The sequence below is a fragment of the Trachurus japonicus genome, chromosome 16 (assembly GCF_045865225.1).
Source record: "Trachurus japonicus isolate A0001 chromosome 16, Traja_1.0".
Classification (NCBI taxonomy): Eukaryota; Metazoa; Chordata; class Actinopteri; order Carangiformes; family Carangidae; genus Trachurus; species Trachurus japonicus.
The window spans coordinates 35,090,243-35,111,808 of record NC_140922.1 but is presented as its reverse complement, the minus strand read 5'-3'; the positions used below and the strand labels follow the sequence as shown (position 1 = coordinate 35,111,808).

The window sequence follows — 21,566 nt, the reverse complement described above, 5'->3', positions numbered from 1 at the left end:
TAGCGGTGGTTGCATCTGTCCCCGCATCGCCACGGCAGCAATGAATGGGAGTGGATGTAAGTTCTGCTGTTTAGGCTGTTTCCAGCCCTCAAAGCCGCAATTTTTTTCCACAGACAGCATCAGATGGAGACTCAAACATGCACCGAGAAGTTTATTTACTTCAACAAGCCGACATGTTTGTAAAACTAGATCTAATTCAAAGTCTCCCGGAGTCTCGCGCGAGACCCAAGTTGACGCGCGGTGTGTTCAGGTGCAGTAGGAGCTACCGTTTGTGTCATAAACACAGGAATATCAACTCTTTACTTGCTTCAAGTAAAAAAAACTTCTCGGCGCATGTTTGAGTAGCCACCTGACGCTGCTGTGGAAAAAAATGTACACTTGAAGCAAGTAAAGAGTTGATATTCCTGTGTTTATGACACAAACGGGAGCTCCGACTGCGCCTGAACACACCAGCACTGCAACTTCGGGCTCGCGCGAGACTCCGGGAGACTTTGAATTAGATCTAGTTTTACAAACATGTCGGCTTGCTTGAAGTAAATAAACTTCTCGGTGCATGTTTGAGTCTCCATCTGACGCTGTCTGTGGCTTTGAGGGATGGAAACAGCCTAAACAGCAGAACTTCAATCCGCTCCCATTCATTGCTGCCGTGGCGACGCAGGGACAGACACAACTACCACAAAACAGGAGACATTAAACTGAAAACCTTCAGATTCCTTCTGTTAGACCTAAAATGATATGAACATACAGCCCCGAGTTGAATTTGCCTGGAATTGTCCTTTAAGCAGTAACCCCCCATCAACAAACTGAAGTGTTCCTCTGAATGAGCCGTTCATATCATTCATATCTCCACCTTTTTCAGAACGTCAAAAACATAAGGCGGTTTTGCTCTATGTAGAATATTTATTAAAAGCTATATTTTTTCAAAAATAATACACCCATGGGGCGTTTAGAGGGGTACAGAATGAAAGTATTGCTTTTTTTTTGACAGCTCGACGATGACTTTCTGTCAACGTTGTGTTTACATTCGACATGTGGCTCAGTTCTCCGCTGTTTTCCTGCCTCCTCCCGGTCGGATGCGTCTGTTTCCAACCAAGCCTTTTTAATAATCAATCGGTGGATCAATGGATTATCATATTCATGGGTTGCAGTGACGTCACGTCGAAGGGACCGCCGCCATATTTGTGTCCGATTTGACAGGTCTCCTCATATGACAGCATGCAAACCACAGGATGGAAATGACAGTTTCTTAACAAAATGACAGGGTTTCATACATCCTGTCTGGGTTTATATCTCTATAACAACAGACTAACTCTATATTATCCCACTTATTACACAGTTTATGAATTAATTAATTAATTTGAGACGTAATGTTGATCAAAGTCCTTAGTCCGGGCACTTCTCCACTGTTTGCTCCTCACCCTCCTCCTGTCGACTCGTGTGTAGTTGTTTTCAACGAGCTTTTGATAATCAATCAGTAGATTGATGAATTATCATGTAAATGTTACGATGTGGACATTTATGTCGTCCTGTCTGTCATAAGAGATTACGATACGGGACACGTTTGTGTCAGGGACTCGCGGTGGCACAGACACAGCTGGTCACAGCTGTGACACTGCGCTGGCCCGTCCGCTCTGTCCGCTCTGATCGCAGGTTTGATTCCAGCAGCGGTGAGGGAGGCAGAGAGCCTCCACTCTCCCTCTAACCAGCAACAAGTCATGTTTCTAACATCACAATTAGTCTGAAGCTGGTAAAAATGAAACACAAGGTAAAAATCCTTGATAGTTCTTCTGCCCTGCTCCGCTGATCAGAGCGGCGTCCCTAGCAACGGCCCGTTTTACTTAGCAACGGTCTGTTATACAGAAATAAAAGACCCTAAATGCAGAATCAGTGAGTAATTAATAAGAAAATAATCAAAATGCAGAATTCAATATATCCATGTTATTAAAGAAAAAGTGAATCCCCTCTTTTTGTGAGACTTGTCACAGCCCACGCTGCACTGATAGACTGCCTGCAGTCAACTATTTATTCCGTCTATAACTTTACGTCTTTTGGGATGGAATAAAACTGCAGTCCGGGTTTTTTTGGCGACTGCTATCACATTCAACAGCACAATATAATCCTGGCATCTTTCAAATAACCTCAATTTTCGGTCTCTTGCTGATTTCCTCCTACTACTCCACTTGTTCTGGTAACGTGACGCTGTGATCTGCGCCCAGATTGCCCTGATTCAGACACAAATATGGCGGCGCAGAAACACAGTGACGTCATATGAATCTAATGAATACATGTTAGGATGGGTGTATTTGTGTAGTCTTATCTGTCATAAACACGTTACTTGACTAGAGCAGTGACAGCGGAGGCTCTGAGGCTCTGAGGCTCTGAGCAGCAGCAGAGAGCCTCCACTGTCCCTGTAACAAGCTACAAGTCATTTATTATTCTGTTAATGACGGTAAAAATGAAACATAAGGTAAATATCCTGCTTAGTTCTCCTCCTCCTGTCTGTCCTCTGATCAGAGCGGAGTCCCTAGCAACGGCCCGTTTTACCTAGCAACGGTCTGGCAATCGACTGCTGGAATTCTTTTTCTGTTGTTGTTCTGGTAATTCTGCATATTCAACCTTTAATCCATTCTACTTTTACTCCGTCTGGGTCCAGGTCCTGGCGCTGGTCTTCATCCGGAAGCTTCTGGACTTCTGCTTCACCAAGAGAGAGCTGAGCTGGCTGGACGACCTCATCCCCGAGAGCAAGAAGAAGAAGGACGACGACAAGAAGAAGAGGGAGAAGGAGGCGAGGACGCACCACACACACACACCACACCACATGACACCACACCACACGACAGGTCCAGGGGGGCAGGTCCGATGTCAGGATTGGGGGGAACGTGTCACTGCTGTTATATTAGTTAGGGGTGGGAGAAAAAATCGATTCACATAAATATTGCGATATCTTTTTTGACGATTTTTAAATTGATTTTTTTCTTCAAAAATCGATTTTTTTTTTTTGAATTTTTTTTAAAATATTGTGCAATGTGCATTTGTTCGCCTTTTTTACATACAGAGAGTCCAGGTTTTGAAAAGGGTTATAAGGGTATAAAGTTCACTTTATAATGGAGTATGTTAATTTCTAGGCTCCTACAGTGTTTGTGTGCAGATAAATGTTAAAAATGCTAAAGACTAAAAATTGAGAGAATCGGCAATATCGTAGAATTGCAATTTAAATCGAATCGCCATCCAAAAAATCGTAGAAGAATCGAATCGGGAGAAAAGCATATCGTCCCAGCCCTAATATTAGTAAATTATAATTTAAAGGGTCTCGGACATGTAATATCTACTCATGTTCTTATCTTTCACCTCCCACCGACCCTCCCAGATCCCCAGTTCTTCTCCCCATCTTCCTTTTCTCCCAGTGTATGGAACTTTATACATGATTAATTGATATGGATGAATATCAAAATATGAAGCCCTAAGATCGTTTTTTTAAAGCCTGATGATGTCATCAGCGTCTGTGTAAGGAACTACCCGTTCATTTGCATCGTAGCAGAGGAGACCAGAGATGGGATGTGGAGTCAGAAATATATTTGTCAAACATTATTTGTTCCACCATTTCAATCATTTATTTTTAGATGTGAAGAATGTGAAGTCTGAAAATACATTTGTTAAAGGGACAGTAGCATTTTTTTAAAGTGTGGTTGTATGATCTCCAAATAGCCCCTAAGTACTTTAATTGCAGTAGAAGACTCTCTGCACTCCTCCCGTTAGCAACACCAGCCCATAATAGCCCTGCCCAGAGATTTACAACATACAGTGTTGTGAACAGACCCAAAGAAACGGCCTATTTTCACGGCCTAAAAGAGGTTTTACCTGAAAAAAACCCCTCAAAGCCCCTCAAAGTGCAGGAAAAACACAGTTTTTATTTGGACCTAACCAACTGCTGATCGGCGGGCGCTAACCCTGGGCGGAGGGATACGTGAGTTGGTTAGGTCCAAATAAAAACTGTGTTTTTCCTGCACTTTGAAGGGCTGGAAAAAATTATATTATAGTGAACAATGGAACTGTGTATTTTTTTTTTCAGGTAAAACCTCTTTTAGGCCGTGAAAATAGGCCGTTTCTTTGGGTCTGTTCACAACACTGTATGTTGTAAATCTCTGGGCAGGGCTATTATGGGCTGGCGTTGCTAACGGGAGGAGTGCAGAGAGTCTTCTACTGCAATTAAAGTACTTAGGGGCTATTTGGAGATCATACAACCCCACTTTAAAAAAATGATACTATCCCTTTAAGTTTTGAGTAGTTTGGGGTATTTTTATTGGGGGGGGGCAATTCATGTTTTTCCCCCCCGGGATCTGCACCCATGGTCGGGTCACATGACTCTGGCTGCGCCTCCTCCTCACTGTGACATCACTGTGATATCACTGTGTGTGTGTGTTTTCCCAGGATGCCGAGCGGATGCTGGAGGAGGTGGAGGACGAGGCGCCGTACGACCTCAAGCTGAAGGGACGGTGAGTTAGAGACACACACTCTCACACACACACACACACACACACACTGCAGCCACTAACTGTGTGTGTGTGTGTGCAGCGTGGACCCGTCGGAGGTGAACATCTCAGATGAGATGGCGAAGAGCGGCGTCTGGAAGTCGGTGGCCATGAACTGTGACAGCAGCCGAGCAGTGAGACGCTGCAGGTAAAACACCATGGCTGCGTTCCGATCCACAGTTTACTTGGACAGAGCCCCCTACTCCCTACTCCCTACTCCCTGCCCCCTACTCCCTACTCCCTGCCCCCTACTCCCTACTCCCTGCTCCCTACTCCCTACTCCCTGCCCCCTACTCCCTACTCCCTACTCCCTGCCCCCTACTCCCTACTCCCTACTCCCTGCTCCCTACTCCCTACTCCCTGCTCCCTACTCCCTGCTCCCTGCTCCCTACTCCCTGCTCCCTACTCCCTACTCCCTACTCCCTACTCCCTGCTCCCTACTCCCTACTCCCTGCACAGGGAATCTGCCGTAGGAAACTTCATTTAACCGATATTACACCAATCGATCGGAACACCCTGCAACGTCACAGCTGTTTCCGGTCGAGTTCAAAAATAAAGTTTTTTAAGTTTCAAAATGTTTCACGCCACTATCACCGTTTAGACAGATCTGAAATGATTGAAGAAACATTACTATTTCTGTGTGCACAAGCAAAGCAGTTTTGTGTTACAATGCGTGGTATTTATTCAGTTTGGGGGTATCAGGATGTGTAGAAAGCATCAGTGGCTCAGCTGACAGGAAAGCTAACGGCTGTTGCTAAGCTAACGGCTGTTGCTAAGCTAACGGCGGTAGCTAAGCTAACGCAGCTAAGCTAACGCAGCTAAGCTAACAGGACGTCAGCTGTTAAAACCCTCCCGTTGTGGGACACGACATGAAACTACTCCAGTTAGCTCAATCATGTTGTAACTAAGATATTCGCCGGAAAAAATATTTTTTCATGAACCGTTTATTGAGCCACTGAGCTATTAAAGTTAGACAGGTAACCGTTAGCCCTACCAATTTACGTAACGCACGTAAACGGACCGCAATGGCTGATGGGTAATATCGGTTGTCAACATCCGGTGAACTGGGTGAAGTGAGGAACCGTTGTTCACTCCTTCCCTGCACAGTTCACAGTTCCCTTCAAACTGCTCCCTGCGGTTTGGAACCACACTGAACATGGCGGCACACCCTGTGCAGTCCACTGCGCAGGGAACTTCAGGTCGATCGGAACGCACCCCATGACGACTAGTAACCATGGTAACCAGATCAATGTTGCTATCAGTCGTGTTAATGTGATACAGAATACAGAAAAAGTTTCTTGATGTCTTTGTTTTTATAAAATTTTAAATTATAATTTTGGCTGCTGTCTTAAAGGAGAATTCCGGTCATTTTCTAAGTAACGCTGCAAAAACTCAAAATCTTTCCAAGAATATTTGTCTTATTTCTTGTCAAAATGTCTCATTTCTGGTCAAAACTAAACTCTTTCCACTTAAAATAAGACTCATCATCTAAAAATGAACTTGTTTTCAGATCATTTTCACTTGTTTCAAACTCATTTTCACTTAAAATAAGTAGAAAAATCTGCCAGTGAAAGCAAGTTTTTTGTGCTTGTAATAAGAAAGAAAACAGATTTTTCTACTTATTTCAAGTAAAAGTTTGTTTGAAACAAGTGAAAATTATCTAAAAACAAGTTATTTTTTAATGTGACGAGTCTTATTATAAGGATAATGAGAAATCAGGCAAATATTCTTGGTGAGATTTGGGGTTTTTGCAGTTTACAGCTCTAGGTCTCTGAGTGCGACCATAGCAAAAAATCTGCTGTTGGTGATAGTAACACAACTTTTTGTAATGAAGCCTTTGGTAAACTGGTAAACTGTAACAATGAAAAAAAAAATTGACAATTTTTCTTCAAATCTAAACCCGAACATCACAGAATGCAAGATTGTTTTTTGTAAAAACAATTAAATTAAAAAATGTGGTTTAATGGGATTTTTTCTTGGGAGTTTTAATGGGAGTCAATGGCAGGCACATTTCTAAATCTGCTGCTACAGAAAAACAAATGATGCTACAAAGCCAATATTTTGAGGAATCCTTGACCTATCCAAGACTGATTTTTTTTTTTTAAATCCCTCAACCACTTGACATTTTGTTTTTCAGAAAATAGCTAATTTTTTGTGCTTTTTTTTTTTTCATTAAAAAAAAACAGTGACATCAAGGAATCAAACTGGTATTTCAAGGGTTAAAATCCTCAGAATTATTGAATACACTGCAAAAACTCAAAATCTTTCCAAGAATATTTGTCTTATTTCTTGTCAAAATGTCTCATTTCTAGTCAAAACGAATCTCTTTCCACTTAAAATAAGACTCATCACCTAAAAATGAACTTGTTTTTAGATCATTTTCACTTGTTTCAAACTAATTTTCACTTGAAATAAGTAGAAAAATCTGCCAGTGAAAGCAGGTTTTTTGTGTTTGTAATAAGAAAGAAAAACTTGCTCCACTGTCAGATTTTTCTACTTATTTTAAGTAGAAAATTTGCTTGAAAAAAGTTTTAAAAAAAAAAAGTGTCTAAAAACAAGCTATTTTTTAAATGTGATGAGTCTTATTTTAAGTAGAATTAGATTTATTTTGACTAGAAATGGCATTTTGACTAGAAATAAGACAAATATTCTTGGTAAGATTTTGATTTTTTTGCAGTGTATTTGGTAGTTTTGGACAGAGGAGAAGTGGTTTAAGAGATTTATGCAAAAAAAAGCTGAAAAAAATATTGATCTCGGACATTTGTGTCTCGTCTCTTGCAGCCTGGAGAAGCTGCCGAGCGTCCAGATCAGCGTGGAGAACGAGGACGGGAAAAAGTTTGTGGACGCCGAGACTTCGCTATGATCCACCGCGAGCGAAGGAGGAGGAGTGAACTCTGTGAACTGAGGTGAAAGGTCGTCGTCTGAGTCGACCAATCAGGCTTCACCTCGCCGTTCTGTTCTCCTCGTCATCTTCATCGTCTCCTCCGAAGAAGAAGGTGGACGTTTTTATTTTCTCATCGTTTTATGGTGAAAACACGGAGACTCTGGGAGCAAAAAAAAACATGGCCGCCGCCACCCACGGGAACGGGGTTTTTAACCTCGGCTTCGGCTGATGCTGCTGCTGCTGCTGCGCTGTGATTGGCCAACGGAGCACAGACAGACTCGATGGACGCCTGATGATTTAATTCTTCTTTTTATTTTCAAACTGATGTGAAAACAGTCGGAGTTAGTTTTAATTTTCAGTCTCTGCTTTGATGAAGCAGCGTCACTCAGAGTTTTATTTAATCATGATGCTGATCAGTGTGTGTGTGTGTGTGTGTGTGTGTGTGTGTGTGTGTGTGTGTGTGTTTGAGTGTGTGTGTGTCTGTTTGAGTGTGTGTGTGTCTGTGTGTATGTGTGTGTGTGTGTCAGTCACTGTCGTACCTCACCGTGTTGCCTACGGCGACGACTGAATGTCACAGTCGTCGTCACAGTTTATTGTCAAAGCTTTAATAAATAAATAAAATCAGTTTGATGACGACAACGAGCTCTGGAGTTCATGTTTAATATCAATAATAATAATAATTTATATTTACAGGATGAAGAAGAATTGAACTCTTTTATTTAATTAGTTAATGACAACGAGCTGCAGGGTTACAACAGTTCAAACACTAATGTTTTTATTTACAAAATGAAAAAAACATGAATAATGTTTAATTTAATGTCATGAAATCTGCACAAAACCAGAATCTGAGACAGTAGAGACCAGAATAAACCAGTATAAACCACTAAAGACCAGTAGAGACCAGTAAAGACCAGTAGAGACCAGTATAAACCAATAATTTATTTATTTCAATGTTTATTTAACAGGGATGATACATACAACATTGCCACAAAGAATGAAAAATGCGATGCATACAAGACGTCTAGTTTCAGCTACTGTGCAGTCTTTGTCCCTGGTCAGGCTAAAGAAGGATAAAAGATACTGAATACAACAAGTGCAATAATACAAATACAGTGAATAGTTATTATGAATAAATAAACACAGCTACAAAATTTAGATTAAGAAATTGCACAGATTAAATACTTTAAACATTAGTAAAATGCTGTATTGACACTAGTGACTTGAGAGAAGTTAATGTTAGTTAATGCCAGTAGAGACCAGAATAAACCAATAAAGACCAGTAGAGACCAGTATAAACCAGTATAAACCAATTAATACCAGTAGAGACCAGTATAAACCAATAAAGACCAGTAGAGACCAGTATGAACCAGTAGAGACCAGAATAAACCAATAAAGACCAGAATAAACCAGTATAAACCAATAAAGACCAATAGAGACCAGAATAAACCAGTAAAGACCAGTATAAACCAATAAAGACCAATAGAGACCAGAATAAACCAGTAAAGACCAGTAGAGACCAATAAAGACCAATAGAGACCAGTATAAACCAATAAAGACCAGTAGAGACCAGTATAAACCAATAGAGACCAGAATAAACCAGTTAAGACCAGTAGAGACCAGAATAAACCAGTAAAGACCAGTAGAGTAGATCACATTCAGCAGAAGCAACAGATCATAAGTTACTGTGTATAAATATTAGCATCAATAATTCACCTGCATGAAAAGTAAATAAACCTGTAAATACACAAGATGATGAAGGCTGGACCTGGACCGGTTCTGGACCTGGACCTGGACCGGTTCTGGACCGGTTCTGGACCTGGACCGGTCCTGACCGGTTACAGAGCGGTGAGCGTGAACGTGAGCAGCAGCAGCAGAGAAACAGAAACAGCAGCTCTGGGTGATCCATCTGAAACAGACACAGGTACTGTCAGTACTCAGGAAGTACTCATCAAGTACACATGAAGTACTCAGGTACACAGGAAGTACTCATCAACTTAACAGGAAGTACTCATCAAGTACACAGGTTAGTACTCATTAGAGCACTGGAAAAGAGAGTAACGACACCACCATTGACTCCTGTGGTAAGGGTTTAAGGGTTTAAGGGTTTAAGGGTTTAAGGGTTTAAACTTTAAGGGTTTAAACTTTAAGGGTTTAAGGGTTTTGCGCCCCTAGTGGCAGGATATGGGTATTGCAAAAGCGCCCAGAAAACCCATTCACTCCAATGTATGTGTGTTGCCCACTTGCTTGTAAATGGATGAAAACGGCCGTGTTTTTGTTTTTAGGTGTCTTGGTCATATCAGATTATACTTATAATTTGTTTATTACAAAATGTAGATTGAAACATTAATGTAGACAACTGTTTTTTTTTGTGGTTTTTTTTACTCGCCTTTGTGTTAATGTTTATCTGTAAAGGATCCTCAATGATGCTATTAACGTGGGTGATCTATAAATGTCCTTAAATTATTGAAAACACCACACTGCTCATTCACCAACAATGCAGAGATGTCAGTTCTTGGGCACTGTTGCAAAACCCATATTCCTCCACCAGGAGGCGCTTCCATTGGACCAATGCTGTCGTTACTCTCTTTTACACTGTTCTAGCACTCTAGTACACAGGAAGTAGCCTACTCATCAAACGCAGCCATTGAGATTACTATGATCAATCAGAGACTCTACCGCCCCCTGGTGGTCGGTCACTCGTTCACTCACTTTCTGGCTTGTCTGTTGGTTTTCCCGTCGGTTTGCCGGTCGGCTCGCCCGTTGGTTTTCCCGTGGGCTCGCCCGTCGGTTTTCCCGTGGGCTCGCCCGTCGGTTTTCCCGTGGGCTCGCCCGTCGGTTTGCCGGTCGGCTCGCCCGTCGGTTTTCCCGTCGGCTCGCCCGTCGGTTTGCACGTTGGCTCGACCGTCGGTTTTCCCGTGGGCTGGACGGCGTGCAGCAGCATCTCCTCGGTCACGGCCATGGAGCCGTTGTGCGGCGCCGGCTGGATCTGCAGCAGCCGACACATCAGCGGGTAGATGTGGACGCTGTCGAACGGATCCGACAGGAAGCTCCTCTTGAAGTCGGGGCCGAAGGCTCTGAAGATCATCTTCATGTCCATCTCCCCGTTGTGGAAGCCGTGGTCGCCTTTGTTGACGTAGACGATTAATCTCTGAAAGGGGAAGGAGGAGACGTCAGACCATGTGACAAGGAAGGAAGTGACTATTCCTCTCATGAGTGTGGAAGTATTTGAATTGAGACGTAGCGTACTGTTGTACTTGCTCTACCATAGTGCGCAAATTTCGACAAGTTAGTGTTGAATACGGTCGTCGTGCACTTGACAAGAAATGACGTTCGCAACATTTGCCCATTGAATTGAGTTGCTGCCGACTATCACCTGCTGATTAAAGGGACGATGAGGAGTTTTGTTAAAGCGAAGTGTTTCCACACTACATTTATGAGCCTCCGCACCGTGAAATTCTTTGACCGATGCAAGACAGACTCATGTTTTCATTCATCAAGAATTAAAGTCAGAGGTTGGAAGACGATCACATACCGTCGTAGTTCCCACCATAAACGGAGATTCGGCGGCGTTATTCTCATGACTCGCCACGAAACCGAAAGTAAAGAAACGCTGGTCGGCTCGCCCAGCATTTCCACCACCACTAATAAAAACAAAATAACCATAGAGACAAAACCATAGATTTATAGAAAATGGAGCCATTAACAAGTGGTAACGTAGATTCATCCACATTAATATGAGACTTTTTTTTTATAACCAAATAGAAACTCCTCGTTGTCCCTTTAACTGTAGCTACCGCATTTGTTGTGGCGTATGTTTGTTGTTTGTGCGTGTTAAGTTGTCTACACTGTTGAAGACTTAAGCTTTAGATGTGAGGTCAGAGGCTCAACAAGTTGTAAATATTCGCAAAATGCAACAACAAGCGTTAGCGTAGCTTGGTGGGTAACGTTGAGCTGGTGATAGTCAACACACACCATATCGGCAGTATTAAGGTCAGACGGCTAAATGAACCCAATAATGGTTTCTATTCTATCCGACACATTTGTGCGGTACGGCGTAGTCCGTTGTAGCCATGGTTACGAACCGTGAAACCGTGGTAGTCCCTCCCCTTCCACTGCACGGCCATGACAGTGATCACCATGTGTGGGAAGTGTTTAGACAATTATGAGTGCACCATTCTGGTACTTACAGTACACTGTGTGACCGATGTTGTTGGTTCGGACGGGAGCGTACCTATGTTCCCCTATCAGGGAATAGAGGACCCTCTTTTGAAAATGGGTCCTATGTTCCCCGTTTTTACCAAAGAGGGTCCTATGTTCCCCGGTCGCAATACATACTGGGGAACATCGGACCCTTTTTTTAAAAAAAGGGTCCTATGTTCCCCACTGTTGCTGGTCGATGGACTCTCTCTACTTATCTGGACTCTCTCCATCTATCTGGCCTGTCTAGCCTCTACCTGGTCATTTTACGAAACTTAACCAACTCCTTTCTTCATTGCCTAAACCCAACCAATGGGACAATTAGCCTACACTTTTCACTCAAAGTCACAACTCAACTTCTCACTCAAAAATAGGCAAAAATCTGCCAAGTCACTCACAACTCCACTTCCAGGTATGGGTACAAAAATTGCATGTTCCCCGGGTCGGGTCCTATGTTCCCCGGTATGGACACAGAGGGGAACATAGGACCCTTTTGGGGAAAAACGTGGAGCATATGATCCTTTTTTTAGAAAAAGGGTTCTCTGTTCCACGGTCCCATACAAAGTGGGGAACATAGGACCCGGGGAACATAGGGTTGATCCCGTTCGGACTGCTTTAGGTGAGGATCGAACCGCAGGCGACAATGCAAGCCGTTTAGGTCAATGACCACTTGGCGAAACGGTTTGCACGTCTTTTATGGGTGTGTGAGTTTATTTCCAGTACCGCTACTCGCCACACTACTAAACTAACTACTTTTTTGGATTGATACCCACCGAGCTAACACTAATGCTAATGTGACAGTTGAGGGTCCCGTCACCATGCCTCCAATTGATCATGCGCCCTGGCTACTTGGCCAAGGGGATGTCCCTTTGGGTGACTAGCAAGCACGCATGACTCTAACCTGGGAGGTGTGGGTTCAATCCCCGCCCGGGCCCTCTTCACTTTGCCACACTAATATTTAACAACTTGTTAAGCCTCTGACCTCACATCTAATAATAGAACTCAACTCTACTAATAAAACTCAATTCAACGGGCAAATGTTGGAATCATCATTTCTGGTATTCGATTTGAGACAACACTACCCTGCACTACCGAAGTAAGTAGTGTACTTGGTGTACTACATGGAAGTATCTGGACTGAGCCAAAGTACCGGAGGTCTTCGTCAGAGGGTCGAGGACTCACAGAGTTCAGGTTGAAGCCCAGATCTGCCACGACCACGATGGGAGGCAGCCGCTCGCTCCGGCCGAGGTGGAAGCTTTCTGGAATCTCGCTCTTCTTGTAGACGGTGAGGTTGGGCGCGTTGGACAGAGCGTCGTAGACTTCCTGCTCCTTCCCGGGCCGCGGCGTCAGGATGCCGAAGCCGCCGTAGTCCAGGATCTCGAAGCTGGCGAGCTTGAGCAGGTTCACGTACTTGTTGAGGATGATCTCGTCCACCAGCGGCCGTTTCTGGATTGATTGATTGATTTGAAATTCTGTATTCAGTTACATCACACAATAGCAAACATTATCGACACAAACATTATTCTTGACAAAATAGTGACTGAAAAGGCACAGGCAGAAGCATGACCAAATTAAAGCAGAAGTAAGCGATCCGGTCGTTTTGGCTAATGCTGCGTTCCAGGCAGGCTTTTGAAACCGTAAATTACAGCTTCAAGTCACGACTTACGACTTTGTAGCGTTCCAGGCAACCCACTCGTGTTTCTCCGACCTATTTTACCTGTGAAAGTCACTATAACGGCCACTCGTAACTTCCGACCCGTGAACTCGTACCAGATCGAACTGGTACCACTTCACAGGTCGGAAAAACACGAGTTACGGGTTGCCTTGAACGCACCATAACAGTCCTCGTCCCTACGTCACCACATTCAGGCGCATCCCTTGGCTGCACACACAGCCCTTCATGCCGTTCTCTCTCCTCATTGGATAAAAATTGTAGGATACAAGAAAAGTTTTCTCCTGGGCTCAGAGCAGAGCAGAGTGACTGACAGACCCGTGTTTCAGACCAAACACTCTATGTAAGTGATTGCTGTCGAAAGATACAACTATTTAAGACTTATATTAACACAAAAATATTGCTTACTTCTGCTTTAAATTTCAATATGACTGCAATTTTTCAAGACAGCCACATCCTTAGTAGAGAGTTTTTCAAAACTTTCCCCTAATGGGATTCTTCTGGGCTTTTTTTCCCTCACTCAGGACGTGTTGAGGATACAAAACCAGTTGAGTTTGCTTCTGTTTCAGCTTGTTTAACCTTTTCTCATAAAATGACTGGAGTAAAAGCTACCCAACATTGTTACAATATGAAAAAAAAAAACAAACAAGCAAGAAAACAAACACACTGCAAAAACACTAAATCTTTCGAAGAATATTTGTCGTATTTCTTGTCAAAATGTCTCATTTCTAGTCAAAACTAATCTCTTTCCACTCACCACCTAAAAATTAACTTGTTTGTAGATAATTTAGTTTTTGTTTTAAACTAATTTTCACTTGAAATAAGTAGAAAAATCTGCCAGTGAAAGCAAGTTTTTTGTGATTGTAATAAGAAAGAAAAACTATCAGATTAACTAACTATCAGAAAAACTATCAGATTTTTCTACTTATTTCAAGTGAAAAATCTGCTTGAAAGAAGTAAAAAGTGTCTAAAAACAAGCTGCTTTTTAATGTGATGAGTCTTATTTTAGGTATAATGAGATTTCTTACGACTAGAAATGACATTTTGACTTGAAATAAGACAAATATTCTTGGTAAGATTTTGAGTTTTTGCAGTGCAAGCAAGAAAACAAACAAACATAAAAGCCAAACTAAACCTTGACGGTGGTCATGCCGTGGTCCGAGGTGATGATGACGTTCAGGGAGTCGGTCAGGCCATGGCGGTCCATGGCAACCCTCAGGTATCCGATGAGCCGGTCGATCTGCCGGATGATGATCTTCCGGTCCGGGTGGTCCGGGCCCTTCTGGTGGCCCACGTGGTCCGGCTCGCCGTAGTACAGCGTCACCAGGTCGAAGTCGTCCTCGGAGAACCAGCTCATCACCGTGTCGATGTTGTGGCGCCACTCTGTCTCGTTGGCGTACTGGTGGTCCAGCGGCCGGGTCCGGACCCGGTTCACCCCCTGGCCGCTGTAGTTGGCCGCTCCCCCCGGGAAGAAGAAGGAGCCGGTTTTCAGACCCTGAAACAAGAAGAACCACAAAGAATCACTTAGCACCAACCAATCCACTCTTCATCAGTACCAAAACATTGCAATTCGAAGACCTGGTCAATTTAAACACTGCTGTAACTACGAGGCAATAAACAACCTACTTCCACCCTGCATACAAAAGCTGTTCTCAACTAGAGAGTCCCAGTATGACCTCAGGGGGACCTGCATTTTAAACAAACCAAAAGCAAGGACAAATACTAAAGCCAAATGCATTTCTGTTACTGGAGTAAAATTATGGAATAGCCTTGACAATGAACTAAAATCATGTACAACTATTACCCAATTCATAAAAGGATGTTTAAAAACAATGTATTGAATAAATATTTAACACTAGGATAAATTAAGTTAATTTTTATTACTAAATGTGGTTCTGCTTGTTTTGTTTTGATACTATTCACTTTACTTACTCTCTTCGAGTGTAATCTTCCTACAAATTTTGTTTTGTTTTGTTATTGTAATGTTTCTTCCTGTAAATAGGGTAGGCATTAACTTAATAAGCTTTGCTTCTGCCTTCGTCCTTTCGCCCATATTGATCATGAAATTTTGACGTGTTTGTGTATGTTTATGTTTTGTGGAATGGACGAATAAATCAAATCAATCAATCAATCAGAGATCAGTTTGGTCCAACATGGTTCATATGAGACCCGGTTCCTCCAGGACTTTAGCTTCTGTTCTAGAAGAAGTGAAATTGTCTTTAAATATGTAAATGAGGCAACTTTCAAAATTCTTGTTTTATTTTGTTGACATATTAGAGTCCTAAGTTTTTACAGAGGAGGATTTTGGATATCTCTTTTTATCACTCTGTAAATGAGAAAATACTGTCACCAGCCATAAAATACATCTAATGTCTCCATGTTTTTAGTAATAAAATGTTGTATAAATGAGGCTGTGAATGATATATCAACAATCCCCTCTCTAAAAACCTTCAGAATATAGAAAGGGATCAAAGTGGAAGGTTTGGTGTCTGGAAGCTGCTGAAGTGGAGATTTCTAGTCTGAAGAAAAACTCTTTCTGAGAAAACGCCCTTTAAAGACTTAGACTGTAAAATTACATCGATTGTTAATGTAAATTGTACTTTTATGATTTGTTGCTGATACAAAGGAAATGGCATTTTTTGGAGCCGACATCATTGTTCAGGAGAGACAGAGCTTTACAACGATACCTGACATGACATGGGTCAGACTAACTTTTGGTGAATCTACGAGAAATCTACCGACGAAAGAGACAAAATAATGTGTCAATTAATTAATGTGGATTTTCTATCATTTCTTTCCTCTAGTCTGAAAGAAGACATGTTAAGGAAGCAAAATAGCCCAAAATCTCAAAATTAATCAGTTCATGAAAAGAAAACGTTAATGCCTGTAGTGTATCGGCCGACAACTAGCACCGGCCGCTAGCAGCTGCAGTTCCTCCTCTGGCCACTAGAGGGAGTTGGTCTCCATAGACTCCCATGTTAAGATGATGAAATCCATGACATCAATAAAAAGCGACCTGGGTCTTGGTTGAAGTGGACTCACCTGGTCCTGAGCTGTGATCCACAACGGCAGAACTCCGTTGTCCCACCACTTGGACTTCTTCAGCGTCTGTCTGAAAGGAATCTTCAGGTTGGTCTTGGCGTCGAACATCATGTTGTGGACGACTTCGTGGTCCTCCACCCACCGGCCTGACACACAGGAAGCAACGGGTCCCCACTTTATTATCCATGCATTTACTTGTTTATTCGTTTTTCCCCCTCCCATTCGCACAGCTTCTTTCATTCATTTTATTAATTAATCAATTTATCTTTCTATTCTTATTTATTCACTCAGGTCCAATTCCACTTAAGCATCCATCCTCCGCTCCCTCTTCCCTTCTTTCATTCTTTCATCCTTTACCCCGGCTGTCCCTGTTTCTTCCTTCTTACCTCCACAATTAATGCTGTCATTAGTACTATTATGAGTTAGGTTATGTTTGCTATCACAACTGCTATCCCTGCTACCCTTTATATCCTGTTTGTTATTGCGACCAATGTCATGTTAATTTCTTTCCTTATCTTTGCACTATTACCATCACCACACTACACTGCACTCGAACTACACACGCACATCTTGTGTATCCATTGCTGTATGTCCGTTATGTTGTTTGTCTTGTGTTTTACAATAAAAAAAAGGAAGCAACAGGTCATTTCAGACAAGTTTCTGAAGTTTCCATTCCTTCTACTCACTCCTTTGCAGCTTATTTACATGGTTTACATATTGTTGGAATATTTTCTGCCATGTTTTTTATGGCATGTCCTTTTAAAAAATATATATTTTATACATTTGTGTTACATACACTACATGCATATTCATTAATCTGGACCAACATGATCCAGATTTTTAAATCCGGTGTTTTTCCATCCAGGGTCATGTAATCTGTTTTTACTTTTATCTCAGTTGTTCAAAGCTCAGTTGGATTGAATCTGATCCAGATACAAACTTTTCAAGATTGACAAATCCAGATAACGAGTATTAAATGGGACTGAAGAATCATTTACAGTTCTTCATTTGTGGAATAATTTAAAGTTAGTTTTATTTATGACTGAGTTTAAATCACATTTTGTTCCTGAACTGCATGGGAACAAGACCTAAACTAAACCTTTACAGAGGACGTATGGGACTCGGTGCATCATATCCACATTTCCAAAACCAAACTAGCGCGTATCCTGATGTCGACCCTACATGTGATAAATGTAAAGCCACATGTAGTGGACTAACTCTTGCTCATCGGTCTTCCATTTCATTATCAGAAACCCTTCATCACCAAATTGAGCCGAATCCCTTGACTGGTATTTTTGGCATTGCTCCAGATTTGGACTTAAACCTAAAGCTTTGCTCAACTTTCTGGCTTTTGCCTCATTACTAGCTCGACAAAATATTTCACTTAAGTGGAGGGACTCAACACCTCCTTCCTACTCACACTGGCTCAGAGACATGATATGATATGCTGTATGAATGTATGAAAGATTAAACACACTATTCTGGGATCAGAGGAGAAATTCTACAATATACTATAACGCCCCTTCTTGGTATTCTATGAGAAACCTTCGACAATAGTCCCTTCCTTTTTTCCCCCCCTGTTGTTAATCATCTTTACGATTTCTATTCTGTCTATTCACATTTTTTTTGTGGTTGTATGAGTATGTCCACGTCCGGTTGTTTGGACGAGGGGTTATGTTGTGTCGTGGGTGGTTGTCTTACCCATGCTTTGCCAATAATAAAAAAGACAATTGAAAGAAAGAAAGAAAACCAAGACTGATCTGATCTCAGAAACAGTTTTTAGTTTTGATCAACAACCAATTTTCAAGATTTGATCCGATCCATGATCCAGAATCAGATTAAAGTTTTGAACACTCAAGTTCTGTCTTAGTCAAAGGGATAGTTCACCCACAATTGAAATTTCACTCATTATCTCCTCCCCCTCATGTGGACTAAGGGCTGGGAGAAGTTTCAGATTCCTCCGTGGCTTCTCTGAGTTACAGGGGGTCTCGGCGTAGCAGTGCATGTCCATATGACGGTTGCAAATGGATACCAACTGTCTTCGTAACAAAAAGACACACCAAAAAACATCCAAATACCTCCATGCTGCTCGTATGTAATGTCCGTCTTGTATTGAAGGCCCGAAATGAGAAATTGTCCCAAAAAACAGTTGGTATCCATTTGCAACCGTCATATGGACATAGCCCTTAGTCCACATGAGGGTGAGTAGATAATGAGTGCAATTTTGTGTGAACTATCCCTCTAAAGATAATTATAATATTGATAATAATAATGATTGATTGATTGATTGGTGGTGGTGCAGGTTGAGTGTTTTTACCGGTGATGGTGGTGAAGTGCGATGGTGCCGTCATGGTCAGCATCGGGGGGGTGACGTACTTGGCCTTGACCCCGTCCTGCACCAGCTGGTCCAGGTTCGGCGTGTCCACGTCCTGGTCGTAGTCCCACCTGAAGCCGTCGAAGGAGATGAGCAGCAGCTTGTTCCTCACCGCTGCTGCTGCTGCTGCTGCTGCTGCCTGGCTCACAGGCTTCGAGGCAGCGCAGCTCAGAGCCGCCAGCACCAGGAAGAGGACGAGCTGCAGCTTCATCTTCACCCGAGGACAGACTGAGGACAGACTGAGACAGACTGAAGACAGCAGCCTCTCAACCTGCAGCTGGTTAATGTGTAACTGATAGAGATCTGCTGAGGCGGCTGCAGGACGAGACCTTCGACTGCAGCGGCGTCTTATTGGCCGATTCCACCGATATCATCATTATCAATAAGCAGTTATCTGTGGTTTTATTACATTACCACCACTGACCTTTGATTATTGATTATCGGTATCTGATCGGTATCACATCGTTACTGCTGCAGCCGCTGCTGCTACACGTCATGTTTTTAATAACTCTTGTTTTATCTTTGATTAAAGATTAGACATAAAACTGAAATGAAGAAACGTGAGATAGGGCTAAAAGCCAGAGAGTAAGTCTGGATTCATATGCAGCTTTCAAAACCAGGACAAACACAAAATGCAACACATTATGAAATGAACCACACAACAAAACCAAAAAGTTTGAAATCGCTAGTTTAAAGGGATAGTTCAACATTTTGTCAAAAGAGGTAAATTCATGCAAAACCACTGATGCACGTTGCCTTCAGGGACAGTTTTTCATCAAGCAGTCTCTGTATTTCCCTCTAAAACAACTCTGTGTGGTAACGTTGTGTTATTATCTCATACACGGCATCACTGTCCACAGCAGCTTTACCACCACTGACCTTCGATTATTTATCCGGTATCTGATCGGTATCACATCGTTACTGCTGCAGCTGCTGCTACACGTCACATAGACTCAGTTCAGTTCAGTCCAGTCCGAGGTCGGACCCCTAGCTGGGAAATGTGAAGGGTCACCACATGAATGTCTCTGCAGAAAACACAATTACATCTGTGAAAAAGTTACTTCAGCATGAATTAATGCTAGTTTCAGAGTGGGTTTTGGAGAATAAGCTAAAGCTTTATGGGCTCTAATCATGCACTGAGGTCTGAACCCAAACTGTGTCTTTCTATGCAAGGCATTGCTATAGAACAGGTCAAAGAAGCCAAACTCTTGTGGATGAAACTTTGTCTTGGTCAAATCATATCAATAATATAGTGTCTAAAATGAGTTACAATATCTCTAACATTAGAAGAATCACCTACCTGCTGAATGAATCTACTGTTGATCATGTTAACACATTTACATTGTACTACACATTTCTATAATTGTGTTATTATTTAATTCTTTGTATAAATGCTGTAATTATGTAATTGTTGTAATAATTGTTTGATTTAATGTGGACCCCAGCAAGAATAGTCTTGATCTCTATGAAAACTAATGGGAATCCAAAGGATACAATTAACAATGAATCATGGGAGAAAAGACTCACTGATCTGGATTCGGTTTTTAAAAACTCTTGTTTTATCTTTGATTAAAGATTAGAGATAAAACTGAGGTAACACTTTATAATGAGTACAAACTAAGCATTAGTTAAGCATTAAATACTGAATTCATCATTTATAAAACATGAATACTCATTAGTATGTAGTTCATAAACCAGTTCAGCGGCTACAAACAGCAGAATTTGATCTCAAGTGGGCCGGACCAGTAAAATAATAACATGATAACCTATAGATAAAAAGAACCTTTAATTTTTCCCTTTGTTTAAGTACAATTTAAACATATTTCTCTATATCCTTTTACAAAACATGTTATGAACAACCTGACATGTATTGATAAAAACAGGATGTACAATTTCAGATTTTCACACTTGGCAAATTCATGCTGAGGGCCGGATTGGACCCTCTGCCGGCCCAGTTTTGGCCCACAGACCGCATGTTTGACACCCCTGTTATAAACACATTTAAACATGTTTTACTAAGCACTCGCTGTAGCTATTTATAAACTACATATTACTGAGTTTCCATGCTTTACAAATGAAGAATTTTGCTTAAAACTAATGCACTCATTATAAAGTGTTACCAAAACTGAAACGAAGAAACATGAGACAGTGAGTGAATATAGATTCATATGCAGCTTTCAAAACCATTTAACACACAACAAAACCAAAAAGTTTGAAATCTCTGGTGTAATGTTGGTGTTTGAACAGTATCTGAGAAGACAGAACTAAAAAAAAGATAAAATGTTGTAATAAAATCATAATTGTCACTGAAATGCGGTAAATGCTTCATACTGTAATAAAGTCCAAAGCTCCAGGTGAATGTGCTGCATCATTCCAGTCAGTTCTGTTTTTTTGCTGTGAATGAATTTAAGTTTATTACAGAGTCATAAATCAACAGATAAAATAAAATAAATTGAATGAACAGCTCCGTGTCCCAGCAGCAGGAACAGGTTCATGGTCAGTGAGCCAAGGTCACGTGGCCTTGTCTGAGAGGAAGAAACAGCTGCTTCATTAACTCTCAGCTATTTTCACACAGAATTATTTTTTAAATAAACATGACTCCTGTGGGCCGCTGTAGAATATATATTTTTTATCTAATGTTTTGGTGTAAACATTGGATAAAAAAAAGTGGTGAAATTTGAGTTTCTAATTGTTATATAGGCCTACTTGTCTGTTTTTTCCTCTGTCTTTTTGTGTGTTCTTTTGCTTATTTGGTTTGTCTTATGGAATTGATACGACTTCTTTCTGACCAATTTCAAGTTTCGTCGTTGGATCAGTGGGTAATAATGTCGGATTTTGCCCTGCTGGTAACTCTTAATTAGAAAGGTT

The 21,566-nt window shown here is 41.6% G+C and overlaps 2 protein-coding genes across 2 annotated transcripts in view; one reads left to right on the top strand and one right to left on the bottom strand.

Moving 5' to 3' along the window:
• LOC146972785 (sodium bicarbonate cotransporter 3-like) overlaps window positions 1-8,047 on the top strand; it is a 79,084-nt gene extending 71,037 nt beyond the window's left edge. Inside the window, exons 23-27 of the mRNA XM_085803179.1 lie at window positions 2,654-2,785; window positions 4,429-4,493; window positions 4,573-4,677; window positions 7,311-7,885; window positions 7,941-8,047. Coding sequence (XP_085659305.1) covers window positions 2,654-2,785; window positions 4,429-4,493; window positions 4,573-4,677; window positions 7,311-7,392 — 384 coding nt within the window. The 3' untranslated portion in view covers window positions 7,393-7,885; window positions 7,941-8,047. The remainder of the gene's footprint in view (window positions 1-2,653; window positions 2,786-4,428; window positions 4,494-4,572; window positions 4,678-7,310; window positions 7,886-7,940) is intronic.
• A 1,201-nt stretch (window positions 8,048-9,248) lies between these two features.
• On the bottom strand, window positions 9,249-18,943 carry LOC146972784 (ectonucleotide pyrophosphatase/phosphodiesterase family member 7). The gene is made up of 6 exons (XM_085803249.1): window positions 18,642-18,943; window positions 16,325-16,470; window positions 14,418-14,777; window positions 12,793-13,056; window positions 10,123-10,561; window positions 9,249-9,319 (listed from the first exon to the last, which is right to left on the bottom strand). Exons 1-6 carry the CDS (start codon window positions 18,907-18,909, stop codon window positions 9,249-9,251), a joined length of 1,548 nt encoding a protein of 515 aa, XP_085659375.1. The 5' UTR covers window positions 18,910-18,943.
• Window positions 18,944-21,566: the final 2,623 nt, after the last annotated feature.

Bases quoted from the DNA above. Each gene is read 5' to 3' on its own strand.
- LOC146972784 (XM_085803249.1), bottom strand. From the start codon at position 18,909: ATGAAGCTGCAGCTCGTCCTCTTCCTGGTGCTGGCGGCTCTGAGCTGC. The intron at 14,778-16,324 runs GTGAGTCCACTT...TTCTTGTTTCAG, and splicing joins GGATCACAGCTCAGGACCAG to GGTCTGAAAACCGGCTCCTT. The intron at 13,057-14,417 runs GTTTAGTTTGGC...CAATCAATCCAG, and splicing joins ACGGCATGACCACCGTCAAG to AAACGGCCGCTGGTGGACGA.